Consider the following 18,437-nt stretch of genomic DNA (forward strand, 5'->3'; position numbering starts at 1 on the left):
CATGACCTTGATACCAATCTGACAAAGGAAGAAAGGAAATACAGTCAATTTCATTCATGATCATAGAGGGACAAATGCTCCCAAACAAAATATTAGCAAAGCTACGTCCCACAACATATAAAAAGGATAATACATTGTCATCAAATTGGCTTGATCTCAGGAATTCAAGCCTGATTTAATATTACAAATCAATTATAATTCATCAAATTAACAATCTAGAGGAGGAGAGCAATATAGTTATATCAATAAATGTAAAAAGACATTTGATAAAATGTAATATTCTTTTATGATTAATAGGATAAAAACACTAGAAAAATATAAATAGACAAGAACTTCCTTAATAAAAACGTACCGGAAATATAATACATAGTGGTGTAACTTTAAGGATTTTTGCATTACTCTCTTCAACATTTGACTGAAGATCTTAGCCAACGCAGAAAGACAATAACGAGAAACAAAAAGTAAAAGGTATGACAAAGAAGAAACCAAAACTCTTGGTATTTGCAGTTCATTTGACTGTGTGCACAGAAAACCCCCAAAATATGCAGATAAATTATTAGGATTAATAAATGAGTTTAGCATGTTTGCTGAATATCAATCAAAGCACACAAAGTACATTTTTTCATATAAGCCTCAAACAAAGTGAAATTTAAAAAGGAAATTTAGGGGTGTCTAGATACCAGTGGTTGAACGTCTGCCTTTGGCTCAGTCATGATTCCAGAGTTTTGGGACGGAGGCCTGCATTGGGTTCCCTGTAGAGAGCCTGCTTCTCCCTCTGCCTATGTCTATGCCTTTCTCTGTGTCTCTCATGAATAAATAAATAAAATCTTTAAAAAATAAAATAAAAAATAAATTTATATGCTGTCAATAAATATGATGTTTTTAGGACTAAGTCTAAAGAAAGCAGACAAGACCTTTCCAGAGAAAATTATCACCCTTAGAGAATGGTATAGATTGGAGGTCTTCTTATATGATATTTTACTGCCTTAGTCTTCTCTGGCATCTTTAGCCACACAATAAAATTTTGTTGAATTCTAATCCTGTACTGGTAACTATCAGCCATCTATCAGCCATTGAGATGCAAAGATTATTTCACTGACTCCTTACTCTCCTTTTGTTCTTACATATCTACATTTACAGATGTAGATATATTATTACTTTTTCATAGTTAGAGTGACTTTGTAGCTTTTGAGATTTGAAATAATACAATTTGATCTGAATGGAAAAAAAGGACTAGAGTGTAAGCATCACTCAAGTAAGCATCATATAGAAACTTAATTACAGGGGATCCCTGGGTGGTGCAGCGGTTTAGCACCTGCCTTTGGCCCCGGGCGTGATCCTGGAGACCACTGAATGGATTCAACTGGATTCAATGGAGACCATTGAATCCCACGTCGGGCTCCTGGTGCATGGAGCCTGCTTCTCCCTCTGCCTGTGTCTCTGCCTCTCTCTCTCTCTCTCTCTCTCTGTGTGACTATCATAAATAAATAAAAATTAAAAAAATAAAGTTTAAAGTAAAATTATAAAAAAAAAAGAAACTCAATTACAAGGCATTCAATTTCCATAAACACTTTTAGCCTGCTTTTCTCTTCATATTGATCTTAATATTAAAATATTAAACTTGAGAAGCACAAAGTGCTTCTTCTCACCGTGGTTACCTATAAACTAGGTTGGATGGAACTGAAATTCTTGTCTACAAAATGGCAATTTCTTTTTGATGCATCAAAGATGTGAAGCCCAATCATAGATACACATCCAGCACATTACCTAAGACAAGGGCTATCTGAAAATATGTGTGCAATCTTTGAACTCTTTTCTGAGTTTTTTGTTTGTTTCATTTTGTGTTTAATTGTTCCAGCCTCATCATCTAGCTACTTTTGTTCTTTTTAAAGACAGCCTGCTTGAGTGTGCCTTTTTTCTTGAATGACACTAAAACTTTTGTTTTTTTCCCCCCACCCTGTTCCTCTCCTGCCTCCTCTCCAAATCTGCTGGTGTTTGTAACTTCTTTATTGTGGGTGTGGTCCTCTCCATCAGCCATGTGGGTAGTTGAACCAAAGTCACCTACCAACCTCTCTGCTGCCTTGTCCACCAGGAGACACTTCCAGGAATCCAGGTTGGTTGTGGGGTGTGGGGTCCAGGGGATGTATGCAGCCAAGTCATAAACAGGGCCTCTTCTTTCATTCCAGCACCCCATAGGTTCCCCTGGGTTCCCAACTCTCGGATTTTGACCCTGACTTTCCAGGCTTTCTAGTTTATGACACTATTTCTGCCAAGCTCCAAACTGCTGTGCATATTACCTCTTTCTTACCATCAAATTTTACCCTTTCTATTCCCCATCCTTTTGGAGTCTTGCTACCTATTTTCATTTAAATTACTCTAAGGCATTCGTTGGGACGCCAGCATCAAGATTCAGTGGGTGGTAGAAATTTTTAATTAGACAAGGGCCTCATCCCTGAAATCACAAGAGGACATTGTTTGTCTATTCCACTTTCATGGAGGCCTGGGGCTGGCAGTGCATTTGGCTGAAGCCCCCCTCTTTCTCTCAATGGGACTAACCATCCAACCTGGTGCAGCAGTCAGAGACATCTCCTCTTTTGATCCTCACCCCTTGTCTGCAGTCCTCTTCTCTGGGGCCAAAGGCCCCCCAAAAATGTGAGCATCCTAAAGAAAATAGTTCTTAAGAAAGTTAGCATGTGACAAGAGCAAGTGGTACTATGTGAAGACAGCAGGGCACCTGGGAAAGAGCACAGACCAGGGATCTGGCTCACCTGGGTTTGGATCTCAAATTGTGCCTCTTAATTAGCTGTGTAACTCAGAAAATTCTAAATTTCTGAGTCTCAGTTTTATGAATATAATAGGCTAACATAACAGCACCTCCCTTATCCTGATGCTGTGAGGCTATGAAGTGACAAAGCTAAAGGTCCTGTCATAACAACTGGGTAGAGTGAATGTCAATGAAGTATACCTGTTAATATTGGCTGAGATTTTCTCCCTTCAATAGCAGCAAATCGTGAAAACTAAATAGTACTGGTTCCATTTGACAGATGAAGAAACTGAGGCTCAGGGAGGTTAAATAACTATTCTAAGGTCAAAGTAGTAAAAGTGACATTTGGGACCCAAATTCAGGTCTTCTGACTTCCACCATATAGTCATATTTTCACTATATCACATGACATAAGAAATTTCTTAGTTTTGGCATATTTATATTAACTGCTAGTCTTCTCATCTGGTATATTTAATGTGTGGACGTTGTCTCATCTTTTCATTTATTGTTGTGGTTTAAAATATTGCTATTATAATTTACATGAGTTTCATCTTAACAAAAACCACTACATTTGCCTTATGGTTTATATGGATTATTTCTAGCTATCTGATAGTTTCGCTAACATTTGTATTTCAGGAATGTAGTCTATCACAGACAAAAGCATGCAGTGAAAACTGAGAGACTCTCTTTCCTTTAATCTGACAAAGAAAAACTGCTAATATTTTTAAGTGGTGCCATTTATTGACCCTACCATATTTACTGAGCACTGACCAATTGTCAGGTGTTGTGCTAAGCTTTCTGTGAGTTCCATAGTGAATTAGATGGTCTTTTTTGCCTCAAGAACTAGATAACAAATTTGTTTTGTTTGTTTTTTTTTTTTTTTGGGTTTATATATTTTTTTTTAATTTTTTTTTAATTAACTTTTATTGGTGTTTAATTTACCAACATACAGAAAAACACCCAGTGCTCATCCCGTCAAGTGTCCACCTCAGTGCCCGTCACCCATTCCCCTCCAACACCCGCCCTCCTCCCCTTCCACCACCCCTAGTTCGTTTCCCCGAGTTAGGAGTCTTTATGTTCTGTCTCCCTTCCTGATATTTCCCAACATTTCTTTTCCCTTCCTTTATATTCCCTTTCACTATTATTCATATTCCCCAAATGAATGAGAACATACACTGTTTGTCCTTCTCCGATTGACTTATTTCACTCAGCATAATACCCTCCAGTTCCATCCACGTTGAAGCAAATGGTGGGTATTTGTCGTTTCTAATTGCTGAGTAATATTCCATTGTATACATAAACCACATCTTCTTTATCCATTCATCTTTCGATGGACACCGAGGCTCCTTCCACAGTTTGGCTATTGTGGCCATTGCTGATAGAAACATCGGGGTGCAGGTGTCCCGACGTTTCATTGCATCTGAATCTTTGGGGTAAATCCCCAACAGTGCAATTGCTGGGTCGTAGGGCAGGTCTATTTTTAACTCTTTGAGGAACCTCCACACAGTTTTCCAGAGTGGCTGCACCAGTTCACATTCCCACCAACAGTGTAAGAGGGTTCCCTTTTCTCCGCATCCTCTCCAACATTTGTTGTTTCCTGCCTTGTTAATTTTCCCCATTCTCACTGGTGTGAGGTGGTATCTCATTTACAATTGCACCCAAAAGCATAAGATACCTAGGAATAAACCTAACCAAAGAGGTAAAAGATCTATACCCTAAAAACTATAGAACACTTCTGAAAGAAATTGAGGAAGACACAAAGAGATGGAAAAATATTCCATGCTCATGGATTGGCAGAATTAATATTGTAAAAATGTCAATGTTACCCAGGGCAATTTATACGTTTAATGCAATCCCTATCAAAATACCATGGACTTTCTTCAGAGAGTTAGAACAAATTATTTTAAGATTTGTGTGGAATCAGAAAAGACCCCGAATAGCCAGGGGAATTTTAAAAAAGAAAACCTTAGCTGGGGGCATCACAATGCCAGATTTCAGGTTGTATTACAAAGCTGTGGTCATCAAGACAGTGTGGTACTGGCACAAAAACAGACACATAGATCAATGGAACAGAATAGAGAACCCAGAAGTGGACCCTGAAATGTACGGCCATCTAATATTCGATAAAGGAGGAAAGACTATCCATTGGAAGAAAGACAGTCTCTTCAATAAATGGTGCTGGGAAAATTGGACATCCACATGCAGAAGAATGAAACTGGACCACTCTCTTTCACCATACACAAAGATAAACACAAATTTGGAAAGAAACTCTATAGCCATTTTAATTGATCCTGAGCCAGACTGTAAAACCCCTCTTCATTTGATATAAAATACAATTTTGCCTTAAAATGGAAATTGATACATATTAACACTGATAGGCAAAGATCTCTTATTTGAATTGTGATTTCCACAGGTATTTTAACATGAAAAACCAACCCAGATCCCTGCATCAGTGGAGTTCATTGCCCTGCCCCAGTTCATGGCTGGGGGTGGGGTGGCAGGGAGGAGAGACACATAACAAATAATAAACAGTAAATAAATACATTCCGTTTTTTGTTAGATGATAACTGATACTGAGAAAAACAGAGCAGGATAGAGAGATTGGGAAGCCAGAGATAGCTCTGGGTGGCAATTGTAAACACAATGGTCAGGGAAAGTCATATCCAGAAGAGGCCTTCAAGAAAGACCTGAAGGAGATAATAAAGTTAAGAGTGCATCTCTCCAAGAAAAGAGCATTCCGGGCTAGGGAAGACACCAAGACAGCAGTGCAAGTGAAGACTGAGAGGGAAAGCATAGAAGACAGGAGGTCCCAGAGGTGACAGGGAGTTCAGGCATTAGGGTCTCAACAGCCCATGGCAATGACTTACAGCTTTCCTGGAAGTGAAAGGCAAAGCTACTGCAAAGTTTAAGCACAGAAATGACCCAAGAATAACATTTTGTGTTCAACTGTGTTCATTTAATGGAGCAACATTTTCCTGCACCATTTTTCTTGGGAGGGAGAAGAGACATTATCTTAATGTTTGCATACTAAACCCATCAGTGTATCTATTGATGAAGATACTACTTATTTTCAGCTTTTTCTATTAATAACATTGAGTTGAATATCTAAGTAAACACTTCATCTTGCTATCTTTGCTCTAGAATAGATTTCTATAAAGGGCATTCTTTATGGGTGTGCAGGTATGCAAGGATAGAAATCATGAAAAACATACCCAGATTGTTTTCCTTAGCAGTCATTTGAGTTTATATATTCTCAGAAGCAATATGCATTATATCACACATTGGTATTTTTTTAAAAGATTTTATTTATTTGAAAAAGAGAAAGTGGCGGGGGTGAGGGCAGAGGGAGGGAGAAGCAGACTCTCCACTAAGCAGGGAGTTTAATGTGGGGCCTGATCTCAGGACTCTGAGACCATGACCTGAGTTGAAGGCAGGTGTTCAACTGATGGAGCCACCCAGATGCCCTTATATCACACATTGTTTTAATCAACAGAATAATATATCAACTTTCCTAATTTAAGGAAAATTAGTCAAAATTCAGTCACTCATTTGTCAAGAGATTCCTTAAAACCTACACTTGACACAACAATCACTAGACACATCAGAATGACACATACCTGTTCTCCATATACAGTTATATATTTTCTTATCTTTACTATATTAAGCCCCTTTACTTCATTATTCCATTTTCATACACTGACTTTTTCTTAAGATTTGTTTCTTTATTTGAGAGAGACAAAGCATTGAGAGGGACATGAAGAGGGAGAGAGAATCTCAAATGACTCTGCACTCAGTGCAGAGCCCTACAAGGTGTCAGGATCCATCTCATTTCTGAGATCACGACCTGAGCAGAAACCTAGAGCTGGACACTCAACTGACTGTGCCACCCAGACACTCCTTAATATAACTGACTTTAAATATAAATGACCAGCATACATGGTTCGAGTCAGGATCCCATCCCTCTAGTAACAGTTAGTTGTTTAATTCAGTTTCATGATGTGATGATGTTTGTGATAACTGAAGCAGGGCTCACTCCATTGAAACCTAACTCCCAGTATCTTCAGAAGAAAGGGTTTCCCAAACAAATTAAGAGGGCAAACAGAAATACAGAGGGGAAAATATAAAATGCTAGAAAAATTGCTCTTAATGAATTTATTAAGGTAATATTTTTTCATCTAAAGTAACATTTTAGCAATACAGCTACTTTTCTCTAGAAATGTTTTCAGTTCAGATTTTCACCAGTATTGGACTAGTCTTCTGTGAGCTTTTCAGCTTTGTTTCAATTTTCTGGATGTTTTCCCATGTTGGTAGATATAAAACTGCCTGCACGGGTCACATCTTTGTACAGTTTTAGACTACTTGATTAAATTCTGTGGGGTTTTTTTTTTTTTTTTTTGATTTGAAAAAGCCTTAATTATTCTTCATTTTATAATCTTGTGATAATAGTTAAAAGTCAACATAAGTATGAAAATCATTACTGTATATATTTTCAAACCCAAGTCTGAGAATAGAAAAGAGAAATGTCACTGTAAGGAGTATTTATGCATTTATACAAAAGGCCTGCAGATGTTGTATTTAATTTAATATAAAAAAGTGTATTGAGGGGTGTCTGGGTGGCACTGTTAGTTAAGCCTCCAACTCTTGGTTTTAGCTCAGGTCCTAATCTCAGGATTGTGAGATTGAGCCTTGCATTGGGCTCCCTGCTCAGAGTGGAGTCTGCTTTATTTATTTATTTTTAATATTTTATTTATTTATTCATGAGAGACAGAGAGAGAGAGAGAGGCAGAGACACAGGCAGAGGGAGAAGCAGGCCCCACGCAGGGAGCCCAATGTGGGACCTGATCCCGGGACCCCAGGATCACACCCTGGGCCGAAGGCAGGCGCTAAACTCCTGAGCCACCCAGGGATCCCCTGGAGTCTGCTTTAGACTCTCTTTCCCTCTCCTTGTGCCCCTGCCTGCTGTACAGAGACACACACTCTCTCTCCCTCTCTCAAATAAATAAACAAATCATTACAAAAAATATACTGGTGACAAAGCTTCTCTTGTAATCTGCATTTTATGAATGAGGAAACCAAGGCTTAGAGAGGTTTCAGTAACATGTCCAATTCTTCTTTCCTTTTTTAGAAAGGGAGGGGGGGATGTAGGAGGGGCAGAGAGAATCTTAAGCAGGCTTTCCACCCACTGCAGAGCCTGATGCACGGCTCAGTGTCACAACCCTGAGATCATGGTCAGAACCGAAATAAAAAAATCAGACACTCAACCAACTGAGCCATCTAGGCATCCTGCCAATTCCATCTAGCTAGTAAGTGGTAGAGTGGCAGCTGGAATCTGGGTTTCTCAAATGCCAAGGCACTGGGCTTTGGCTGCGTGAAGACTCATTTGGAAGTCATGGTCATAGAAGCAAAGGATTAGATGGAATATGAGAGGTCACAGAAGGAAAGAACATGATATATTGCTAAGAGAAGCCAGTGAAATCTCAGATCAGTTATTTATAAGTAAATAACTGAATTCTATTATATTAACCTCTAATCCTTAATTTCTCATCTATAAAAGGGGTATGATTAAAAGACTATGTAAAATATTTCTTAGAGCTCTAAGCACCCATTGTGCATGAAACGATAGTAATTGTTTTTAAAAGTAAAATAGGGAAGATTTTATAATAGCACTTGGACAGCTGGTTTGGTGGAAGAACAGAAATACTTGAGACCTGGGATGGTTACTGTAGCATATATTCTAAATGTATCTGAAAAGTCTAGATGCAGCAGAATCCAGTGACATATATAAAATGTTTTGATCATGGAAGCAAATAAAATTTAAAACTTTTTTTTAGAAACAAAGCACTTAGGGATAAATACTTCAACAGGAAGCATCTAATAGTCTTTGCGTACAAATACATATTCATGAAACACTAACTTAGCAACAGCGATATGTACTTTTTCCCTCACATTAAAATAGTCTTTGCAAACACCATTTGCAGGATATTTGTCTTGCAAAATTTCCCTATAGCCCTCATTAACAAAAGAGAAAAAAAAAGATTCTAAGCTATCATGCTATTTTGTTTGATTCTCTTTTCTGAACAAGAAGATATAGTTTTAAAATGAGTTCTTGGGGTTTTGGTGGAGCTTGAGATTGCAAAGCAGCTTTTTAAGCTTTTTAAGGTCCAAAGCTAAAAAACTCATAGTAGTGATTTAAAATCATGAAGACATTATTTGCTATCCCCTCTTTTCTTAGAGATAATACATGGATTTGCAAAGCACAGCATTTGACACACAGGAAACTTCAGTATACTTATTTTCTGTTACACATATTTATTACCAGTAGCACTATATTGAACCGTATATGCCTTTTCCTATATAAATAAGTTCACTATCTGATTATCTTTTCCACTGTAATTTGCTTATTTTGCGCAGTATCCATATATGATGAGGTTTATGTTTCACTGGATATATCTGATAGATTCAAGAGTTGCCTGAATGAAGTCTCTTTTGAGTTATTTTCAATATAATTTCTCAGGATAAAAGATTTCAAAGCAGCCCCGGTGGTGCAGTGGTTTAGTGCCGCCTGGAGCCCAGGGCGTGATTGGGAGACCTGGGATCGCGTCCCACGTCAGGCTCCCTGCATGGAGCCTGCTTCTCCCTCTGCCTGTGTCTCTGCCTCTCTCTCTGTGTCTCTATGAATAAATAAAATAAAAAATCTTTAAAAAAAAGATTTCCGCCCAACTAGTACTGAAAATAGAGAAATCGCTAGCCATTGGTGTTTACAAATTGTATCCCAAATGAATTAGCTATGCTATAATCATATGTCTTCTTTGTTTATTTTTTTTAAAGATTTTATTTATTTATTTGAGAAAGAGAGAGAGAGTGCATGCACAGGTGTGCCTGCAGGTGAGAGGGAGAGAGAGAGAGAGAGAGATTGAGAATGAGCAGGGGTGAGAAGCTGAGCAGGGAGTTCGACGCTGGGCTTGATCCTGGAATTCTGGGATCATGACTTGAGCCAAAAGCAGATGCTTAACTGACTGAGTCACCCAGTCACCCCTGTTTATGTTTTTGGTTTTTTTTTTTTAATTTTTTAATTTATTCATGAGAGACACAGAGATAGGCAGAAACATAGGTGGAGGGAGAAGCAGGCTCCATTCAGGGAGCCCAATGTGGGCTTTGATCCTAGGACTCCGGGATCATGCCCTGAGCCAAAGGCAGACTCTCAACCATGAGCCACCCAGGCATCCCATGTTTTTTTAAATTATGGGATTAAATCAGAGTATAGCTAATATGAAGCCACTATTTCTGCTAAGAATAAGCTACTTGATTTATGGTTAATAATGAATGAATTGTTTATATTCTACTTATTGTCTTTTGATAGTACCCAGACTTAGGTCTGCAATAAGTTTCACTGATCTGAGGACACAAATGATAGTGAAGTGTGTCAATGATCTTATTCCAAAAAGAAGTAATCTCCACTCTTAGATAATCTATCGCAGTTTTTTGTTACATTGTTAAAATGTTCTTTCTTTGAAGAATTATGGTGAAAGCAGAGGTAGGAGTTATTTTGAAATGTTTTTATTGGGAAAATAAAAGAATGGCCACTTTATAATCTTATTTCTGTTTTTATTATTATTTTACTGGTCCAGAAGATGGGAAAGTCCGGAATTCACCATTCTATAGTTACTCAGTTGTCCTTAAATATTGAAACAGGACACTTAACAGTGTTTCTAAATATTTTCAAAATTTGGATAGTTGTTTCCTCTGATTAGCATACTGAAATCATAAGAATTAATGAGTGCCATTAGGTCTTTCAGTGACTAATGAACTGTGACATATTTCATTTGTATGAATGGCATGATATGAAAATCATGCTCTTATGTCTCCAACCTAGAAAAGAAAAACATGAGTATAGAAACAAAAAAGCAAGAAAGCAAGCAAGAAAGAAAGAAAGAAAGAAGAAAGAAAGAAAAAGAAAAAGGAACTTCATACTTAGGAGATAAAAGCAGAGAAGGAAAAAAAAAAAAAAAAAAGGGCAGCCCAGGTGGCTGAGTGGTTTAGCACCACCTTTAGCCTAGGGCATGATCCTGGAGACCCCAGATCTAGTCCCAAGTCAGGCTCCCAGCATGGAACCTGTTTCTCTCTCTGCCCCTGTCTCTGCCCCTCTCTCTCTCTCTTTCTGTCTCTCATGAATAAATAAATAAAATCTTTAAAAAAAAAAAAAAAAAGCAGAGAAGGAGCAGAACAGTACACATTATAAACAAAAACTTTTGCACCAAACACTTGCTGAAAATGTGAGACAGATTTTATTTGAGCTACTGCAGTAGGGGAGAAAGAAATCAGTATAGAACTGAGCTCAACTCCAAATACAACAGGAACAAATGGGGATTTATAGCCAGTAGGCGGAGTGAGGGCCTGGTCAGTGTACTAAGTGGACATGACTGAAGACAGGGGATCCTTGCTAAAATGGCCTAACTGTTCTTGCTAAGGCCATCCAACATAGCTATCAAGGGTGAGGGATGAAGATAGAAGTCAGTGGTGGGGTGATTCCCACTAAATGGACTGAGCAGGATTCTTTGCTAAAAACTGGGCTCGAGGACCAAGGGTAGGGCTGCAGTTCAAGGTCAAGATCTGGTTGAAAGAATGCTTGGAGGCTAACTAAAGATTGGTTAAAGAGAGAGCCTTTGTTAGTAGATGAAGATAAGAGAAACGAACACACCATGTGATTTTTAAAAACACATCAGTTTTTGAAGGACTGACCTAAACCCCTGAGCTTCACATAACATGTTAGCCCTTTCAGCTGAGAGTAAAATAAGGACATTCACTTGAGTGCGGTTCCGTTTTGAACCACGTGAAGTTGTTTTTTAACTTCCTCTAAACTCTCAGTTGTGGTATGTCATTAAATTGAACTTAATGAGACCATCTCAATTCCTTCTTAAAGATCTCCTCTGATAGATGTAAGTTTTTATTTTTTTTCCCCAGTGTTGAGATGCAAGGATTTAGTATAAAGCTCAAGAGTAAATATCCTTAATAGGATAGAGATAATCATAGGAATGGTAATTACTCCATTTTACTGAAAACATTCAATAAGTGGGCAGGAGATAAGAATGAATTTTACCTTTTAGAATCTGCTAAGTTTAACTTTACACTTTGTTTACTTAACATTTAAGCAACAATAGCAGCAGGATCCCATTTCATTAGAGCTATCCTGGGAAATTCTTTAAATGATCTCCTCAGATGCAGCTGATCCCACCATCTGTCACCACTGCAGAAAATTTAGCATTGATTTCAAACACTCTTTTGTGCATAATCTTTTGATGTCAACCAGGATGCTCAGAAAGACAAGAAAAAACATTAATAAGTACTAATTCAGCATCTACCACTGCCTGGTTCTACATCCTAACAGGTCCCTGTTCTTTCAGTATTTACAACCTCAAGGGAAGATAGACAAATATTACAAAATTATTTGCCATTTGCCAAGTGCGGTAATAGGACATGATACAGGGTGCTGTTGAAACACACAGGAAGAGTGTCTGTCCCACTTCTTGCGCTAGGGTAAGATTGGGAATATGGGGAGTGGTGAGAGTGTGAGTGTGTTTGTGTGTGCATGAGGCATTGGAAATACATGGGAGATGAGACGTGGCCTCCTTGGGGGGAAGGAAGGTGCAAGAAGTGATTTATAAATGGAGACCCAGGAGGTAGAGTAGATATTATTCAGAAGGAAGGAAGGGGACTGGAATGGGTGTTCTTAAAAGAAGAAACACTATGCGCAAGGATTCAAGGGTAAATGGGAATAAGTACTTAATTTAACATGTCAGAGAAATGCTTCTCAAATTTTAATGGGCATGTGAATCCCTCAAGTTGGATGTTAAATGCAGATACTGATTCAGTAGCTCTAGGGAGAGACTTGAATTCTTGGGCATCTAACAAGCTGCTAAGCAATATCAATGCTGCTGGTTCACAGACCAAACTTTGAGTAGCAACATACAGACAACTTGACTTCCAGTAACTGGACACTTCTCTCTCCAGAGAAGTCACTGAATATTCCCGAAGCCATTGTCACTACTGATGGTGACCTACTTATTCACACTGTGTGAATCCTTAATGATGGCACTGTGGTGGCAACTCAGCACATCATTCACATATTACATTTTCTGCAAGGGAGCCTACTTCTCTTCCCATAATATTTTTAAAGTCACTACTTCAAATTCTGCTTTTGTACCTTCTTTTCCTTCTGTTCGTTTCTCTTGATCTCTTGATCTACCTCCTCATTGAAACACATTTAGCAGTTTCAGCATGAAACCAGCCTGAAAGGATGTGCTTAAGAAATATTGTCAACATTTGTCAAAATCAAAGAAAACGTCCCAAGGAAGAACTTACAGCCTTCCCCATTAGGAACAACTTAAAGGCTGTACTGTATCTTGACAGCAGGTCTTTTAATGTCAATTTGAACTCATTTTAATAAACGCACGAGTCTCATGTTACTGTCTCTGCCTCATCCCCTAAGAGCCAATGTTCTGCTTCTCCAGAGACCAGGGACAGCATCTTTGCAGATACTCCTAAAATTCCATCTCCATCCCAAAGGCATGGGAACAGATTGGGCTACGTTAAAGTCACTTACAGGGAATTCACACCCAGGTCACATGTTTTAAAAGAGAAGCCTCTCTACATATAGTTTTGTACATTAAGCATCATCGAATTGATTTATAATGTGTTTCTGGGGACTAGAAGTGGCTTTTGCTTTGAATATTGGTGCACTAGAACTGCATCTCCCTTGTCAGGTAATGCACTGATTTTACTCCTAGTAATGTGAGTCTAATATACTGTTTAATCCTCATAATAATAAGTAAATACATATATACATACACACATATATATTCACATATATATTTAAGATCAATTTCTGTTTTAGTGCTATATAGACTTAGCATTAGGACAAATGGAGTGAACCTTACAGGCAAGCAACACTTTTTTTTTCCAAATTTTTCTTTCAAATTTTTATTTAAATTCTAGTTAGTTAATATATAGTTTAATACTGGTTTCAGGAGTAGAATTTAGTGATTCAGCACTTACATATAACACCCAGTGCCCAACCTAACAAGTGCCCTCCTTAATTCCCATCACCCATGTAGCCCCTCCCCTGACTACCTCCCCTCCATCAACCCTCAATTTATTCTCTATTTTTAAGAGTCTTTTATGGTTTGCTTCCCTCTCTCTTTTTGTTTTCCTCCTTCCCGCATGTTCATCTGTTTTGTTTCTGAAATTCCACATATGAGTGAAATCATTTGTCTTTCTCTGGCTGACTTATTTTGCTTAGCATAATACATTCCAGCTCTATTCACACTGCTGCAAATGGCAAGATTTTATTCTTTTGATGGCTGAGTAGTAGTCCATTTCAAAATCCTTCTTCACCATCAAAACCACAATGAGATACCACATAACACCAGTGAGAATGGGGAAAATTAACAAAGCAGGAAACCACAAATGTTGGAGAGGATGTGGAGAAAGGGGAACCCTCCTGCACTGTTGGTGGGAATGTGAACTGGTGCAGCCACTCTGGAAAACTGTGTGGAGGTTCCTCAAAGAGTTAAAAATAGATCTGCCCTATGACCCAGCAATTGCCCTTCTGGAGATTTACCCCAAAGATACAGATGCAGTGAAACGCCGGACACCTGCACTCCGATGTTTATAGCAGCAATGTCCACAATAGCCAAACTGTGGAAGGAGCCTCGGTGTCCATAGAAAGATGAATGGATAAAGAAGATGTGGTCTATGTATACAATGGAATATTCCTCAGCCATTAGAAATGACAAATACCCACCATTTGCTTCGACGTGGATGGAACTGGAGGGTATTTTGCTGAGTGAAATAAGTCAATCGGAGAAGGACAAACAGTGTATGGTCTCATTCATTTGGGGAATATAAATAATAGTGAAAGGGAATAAAGGGGAAAGGAGAAAAAATGAGTGGGAAATCTCAGAAAGGGAGACAGAACATGAAAGACTCCTAACTCTGGGAAATGAACTAGGGGTGGTGGAAGGGGAGGTAGGCGGGGGATGGGGGTGACTGGGTGACGGGCACTGGGGTGGGCACTTGACGGGATGAGCATTGGGTGTTATTCTATATGTTGGCAAATTGAACACCAATAAAAAAATAAATTTATAAAAAAAATCCTTCTTCACCTTTATCTCCAACTGGGATCTCAAAATCATCTTAAAGGCCGATGGGCTTTCATACCAAAGTATATGTGGGTAGACTTGTCATTTCTTCCTTCCGCTAAACCAACTTAGCAATTCTTAAACTTTTTTTTATGCATTTTACTGTAGCACCTTGTCTATTTGCAGTCATATACAGTGTGCTTTGTGGGGAAATGAGGAATTTCCATAGGTGTTCTTTTACTTTTTTCTGTGTTCCTATTAACTCTTACTTTGTACCTATCTAACTCTCCCCAAACAGATATAATTCCCCTCTAGAGCAATCAGAGATTATCGAAGCCCCTTTTCTACACTGTTTTATATCAGCTGTGTCTCAATCTTACTTCTCAACCTGCTTCCTTCTCACTCCTAAGGTTGCTAATCCTGTAAAGAGAAATGGGAGCGGTCCTAACCCTGGAAAATACAATTTCCTTGACTCATGAGCCAAGTTATTGCAGATCCAAGTTAGCTTGGTTTATGGTTTAGAACCTAACAACAATAAATATTTGACATTTGGGTAAAAACCCAATTCTCCTATGGCCAGGAAAGCATTCAGAGGGGCATCTGCAATTGAGTGTAAGGTACAGTTACATTTAAGTGGTAGCTAAAAAGTTGCAGGCCCCACGTTGTGAGATACCTATAAAAATAGGGCTGAAACCTCATGCTTTCCATGATACTTTATGAGTATTTCTAGAGCCAGAAAGGACCACAGACTTTACTGCCAACATTAATTTATAAATTAACTAGGCAGCAGAATAGTTAGGGATCTGGAGCCAAACCTCCTTTCCTTCTTCATTCCTCTATCTTTTCCCAGTTAAACAAAGATAAGATGACTGCTCTCCTTTCATTTAAATTAAGCTCATTCTAGTCCTCAATGTGTCAATTACTCAGAAAATAATACATGAATATTTAAAACAAAACAGATTTTACTTGAATTATTCTGTGTAATTTTTACCTGAATCTGTGATTTGCTACATACACCATTAGCCATCATTTAAAAAAAGCCATTCATAGTAATTAATAATGGAAATGCTAACAGACTACATTTATGTATTTCCATTTAATTGCAATATAATGGAAGTTGACTAATTTAGAACTTAAAACATAGAGTTATATATTAGTTAAAAAAGCATTAACTGACCTTCTATTTGCTGTTTCTTTGAAGAGTGTTGGCTTGATAATTACATAAAGAATTATGAGATCACATTCCAAAAAAAAATGTATTTTGAGGATTTGTACATATTCTATGTGATCAAGAACAACAAAAATAAAATACATAGACTTCAGATGCCCATACATTTTTTAAAAGATTTTATTTATTCATGAGAGACACGGGGAGAGACAGAGAGAGTCAGAGACACAGGAAGAGGGAGAAGCAGACTCCATGCAGGGAGCCTGACATGGGACTCAATCCTGGGTCTCCGGGATCACACCATGGGCTTAAGGTGGTGCTAAACCACTGAGCCACCCAGGCTGCTCCCATACATTTTTTTTTTAATTCTGAATTTTTCTTGTTTTCAGAAGAGAAATATTTAGGAATCCATAAAATCCAGAGGGCTTTTTATATTTCAATTAGGTTGAATTCAAAATCTCCCAGTTATATCATGAAAAGCAAGAGTGACAATGATTTCAATTACACGTAAGGCTTGGAAGGGAGTTAAGTCTAGAATTTTGGAGACAGAGAAGTTAAGGTAATGCTTCCAGGTACAGAGATAGAAAGAGATGACATGCCTTTTCTGAAGTCTACGTTCTGTTCATGACACTGTCCTTCCTCCTGATTAAAAGTATGTTTTGTCACTTGTTTTAAGAAATAAGATGAATATTTTACATTTTTAATTCTGAGCAGAATTAATGTGGCATTCTAAAAGCATTATTTGGGTAAAGCGTTATTTGGGTTTTAAAACTGCTTGCTTAAGAAAAACTGGCAGAGCTGGAAGTCAGGCAGATGCACCGTGTCCATGTAAGCACCGTGAGAAGTCACTGGCTTGCAGTTTCCTGTTCCCAGGAGAATAGTGCATAATGACTTCACCAATTGCATGAGTGAAGCCAACAAAGACATGTCATCAGGATTTGCAGAGTTCCGTACCATCTGAAAAGAGGGTTTTGATAAGCCACATCATGTTACTTCTGTTCTATGGAGATGACTCACTGGAATGTGTTTTCTTTTGTATTTTGGGGACAAGCAGCAATTTGGAGTCACCACTGATGTACGAGGTTTCAGCGCCACAGCAGGGCAGTGCCAGCGGCAGCTTGAGAGGCAGCCTGGGTAGCTCCATCACAGCGTGTAAGAAGGTAACCTTGCCTACCACTACTCTCTTTTCCCTGATTGAACTTGAACACTAGTGTCATTTGAGTTTCTAAGTACCTGTTCTAAAGCAGAAAAAACAAAACAGCAAAAACGAACAATGCAATGGCCCACAGTTTGCTTGTCTGGTTAACCTCTGATGCCACTAAAAATGTAATTCATGAAAATGATCAGAAAACTCAAGCAGTTCAGATCGGTATGACTTGAAAATGATAAGCCTGAAGTGCTTTTCCATCAGCGCTTCCACTTCTTCCACTGCCTCTTTGCAAATTTGGCCGTGGGTAATAGCTTCTCAGATCTCCTTTCTTCTGTATCTAAGAAACATTCATGGCTCTTCTCCTTCTGATATTTTCTTAAAGAGGAAGGTGTGCTTGGCTTATTTTATTATGAGAAGCAGAACTGCATTTCCTAGAATGTAGACATTAGAGCTAATAAACAAATTTTGCTTTAACACGCTTGCTGAAAGGTGTCATTTGAACAGCATAAATTTATCTACTTCATTTTTCAAGCCCATCCAACTTAAGGCCCAGAAACTTAAAACAAAATGTCTGATTTCCCACCTAAAGCTTTTGTCACTATTTGCTACGGAATTCCAAAGGAGAATGTGTTTTCTCTCATCCAATCTTAGAAAATATCATACTGGATTATTTCATTAATTGTTTGAAAAAATGTTAAATTATAAAAATTACTTATAGGTGTAAATCCAGATAGATTCTATTACTAAATATATTTTTAGTATGTGTATATATAATTTATGTATACATAGTGTTTTTTATGTATGCCTATATGTATTTATTGATTGATTACTACACCCAGTAGTAATTACTACACCCAATTAAGCAGCCTTATTTATTTTCTGCTTGTGTGATATTTATATCATTTTCAAGTACTAATGAAAATGACACATACCTGTGTTAGAGAACATATATTGATTGTAGAAAAGTAGCATTAAACATAATTTTATAGCGTGCCTGGGTGGCTCAGTTGGTTAGTGTCTGCTTTTGGCTCAGGTCATGATCAGTTGGTTAGTGTCTGCTTTTGGCTCAGGTCCTGGGGTCCCAGGATCAAGCCCTGAGTTGGGATCCCTGCTCAATGGAGAGCCTGCTTCTCCCTCTCCCTTTGCCTCTCCCCCTCCTCATGCATTCTCTCAAATAAAGAAATAAAATCTTAAAAAAAAGGCATAATTTTACAAAAG

The 18,437-nt window shown here is 38.1% G+C and overlaps 1 protein-coding gene across 2 annotated transcripts in view; it reads left to right on the forward strand.

Annotated features, from left to right (window-relative positions):
* Positions 1-18,437, forward strand: part of LOC121498245 (SPHK1 interactor, AKAP domain containing) — a 170,721-nt gene that overhangs the window by 21,884 nt on the left and 130,400 nt on the right. For both annotated transcript variants that reach the window (XM_041768351.1, XM_041768352.1), the window contains exon 2: positions 17,124-17,229. In XM_041768351.1, the coding sequence (XP_041624285.1) occupies positions 17,124-17,229 (106 nt within the window). The remainder of the gene's footprint in view (positions 1-17,123; positions 17,230-18,437) is intronic.

Source organism: Vulpes lagopus, chromosome 8 (assembly GCF_018345385.1).
Source record: "Vulpes lagopus strain Blue_001 chromosome 8, ASM1834538v1, whole genome shotgun sequence".
Lineage (NCBI taxonomy): Eukaryota > Metazoa > Chordata > Mammalia > Carnivora > Canidae > Vulpes > Vulpes lagopus.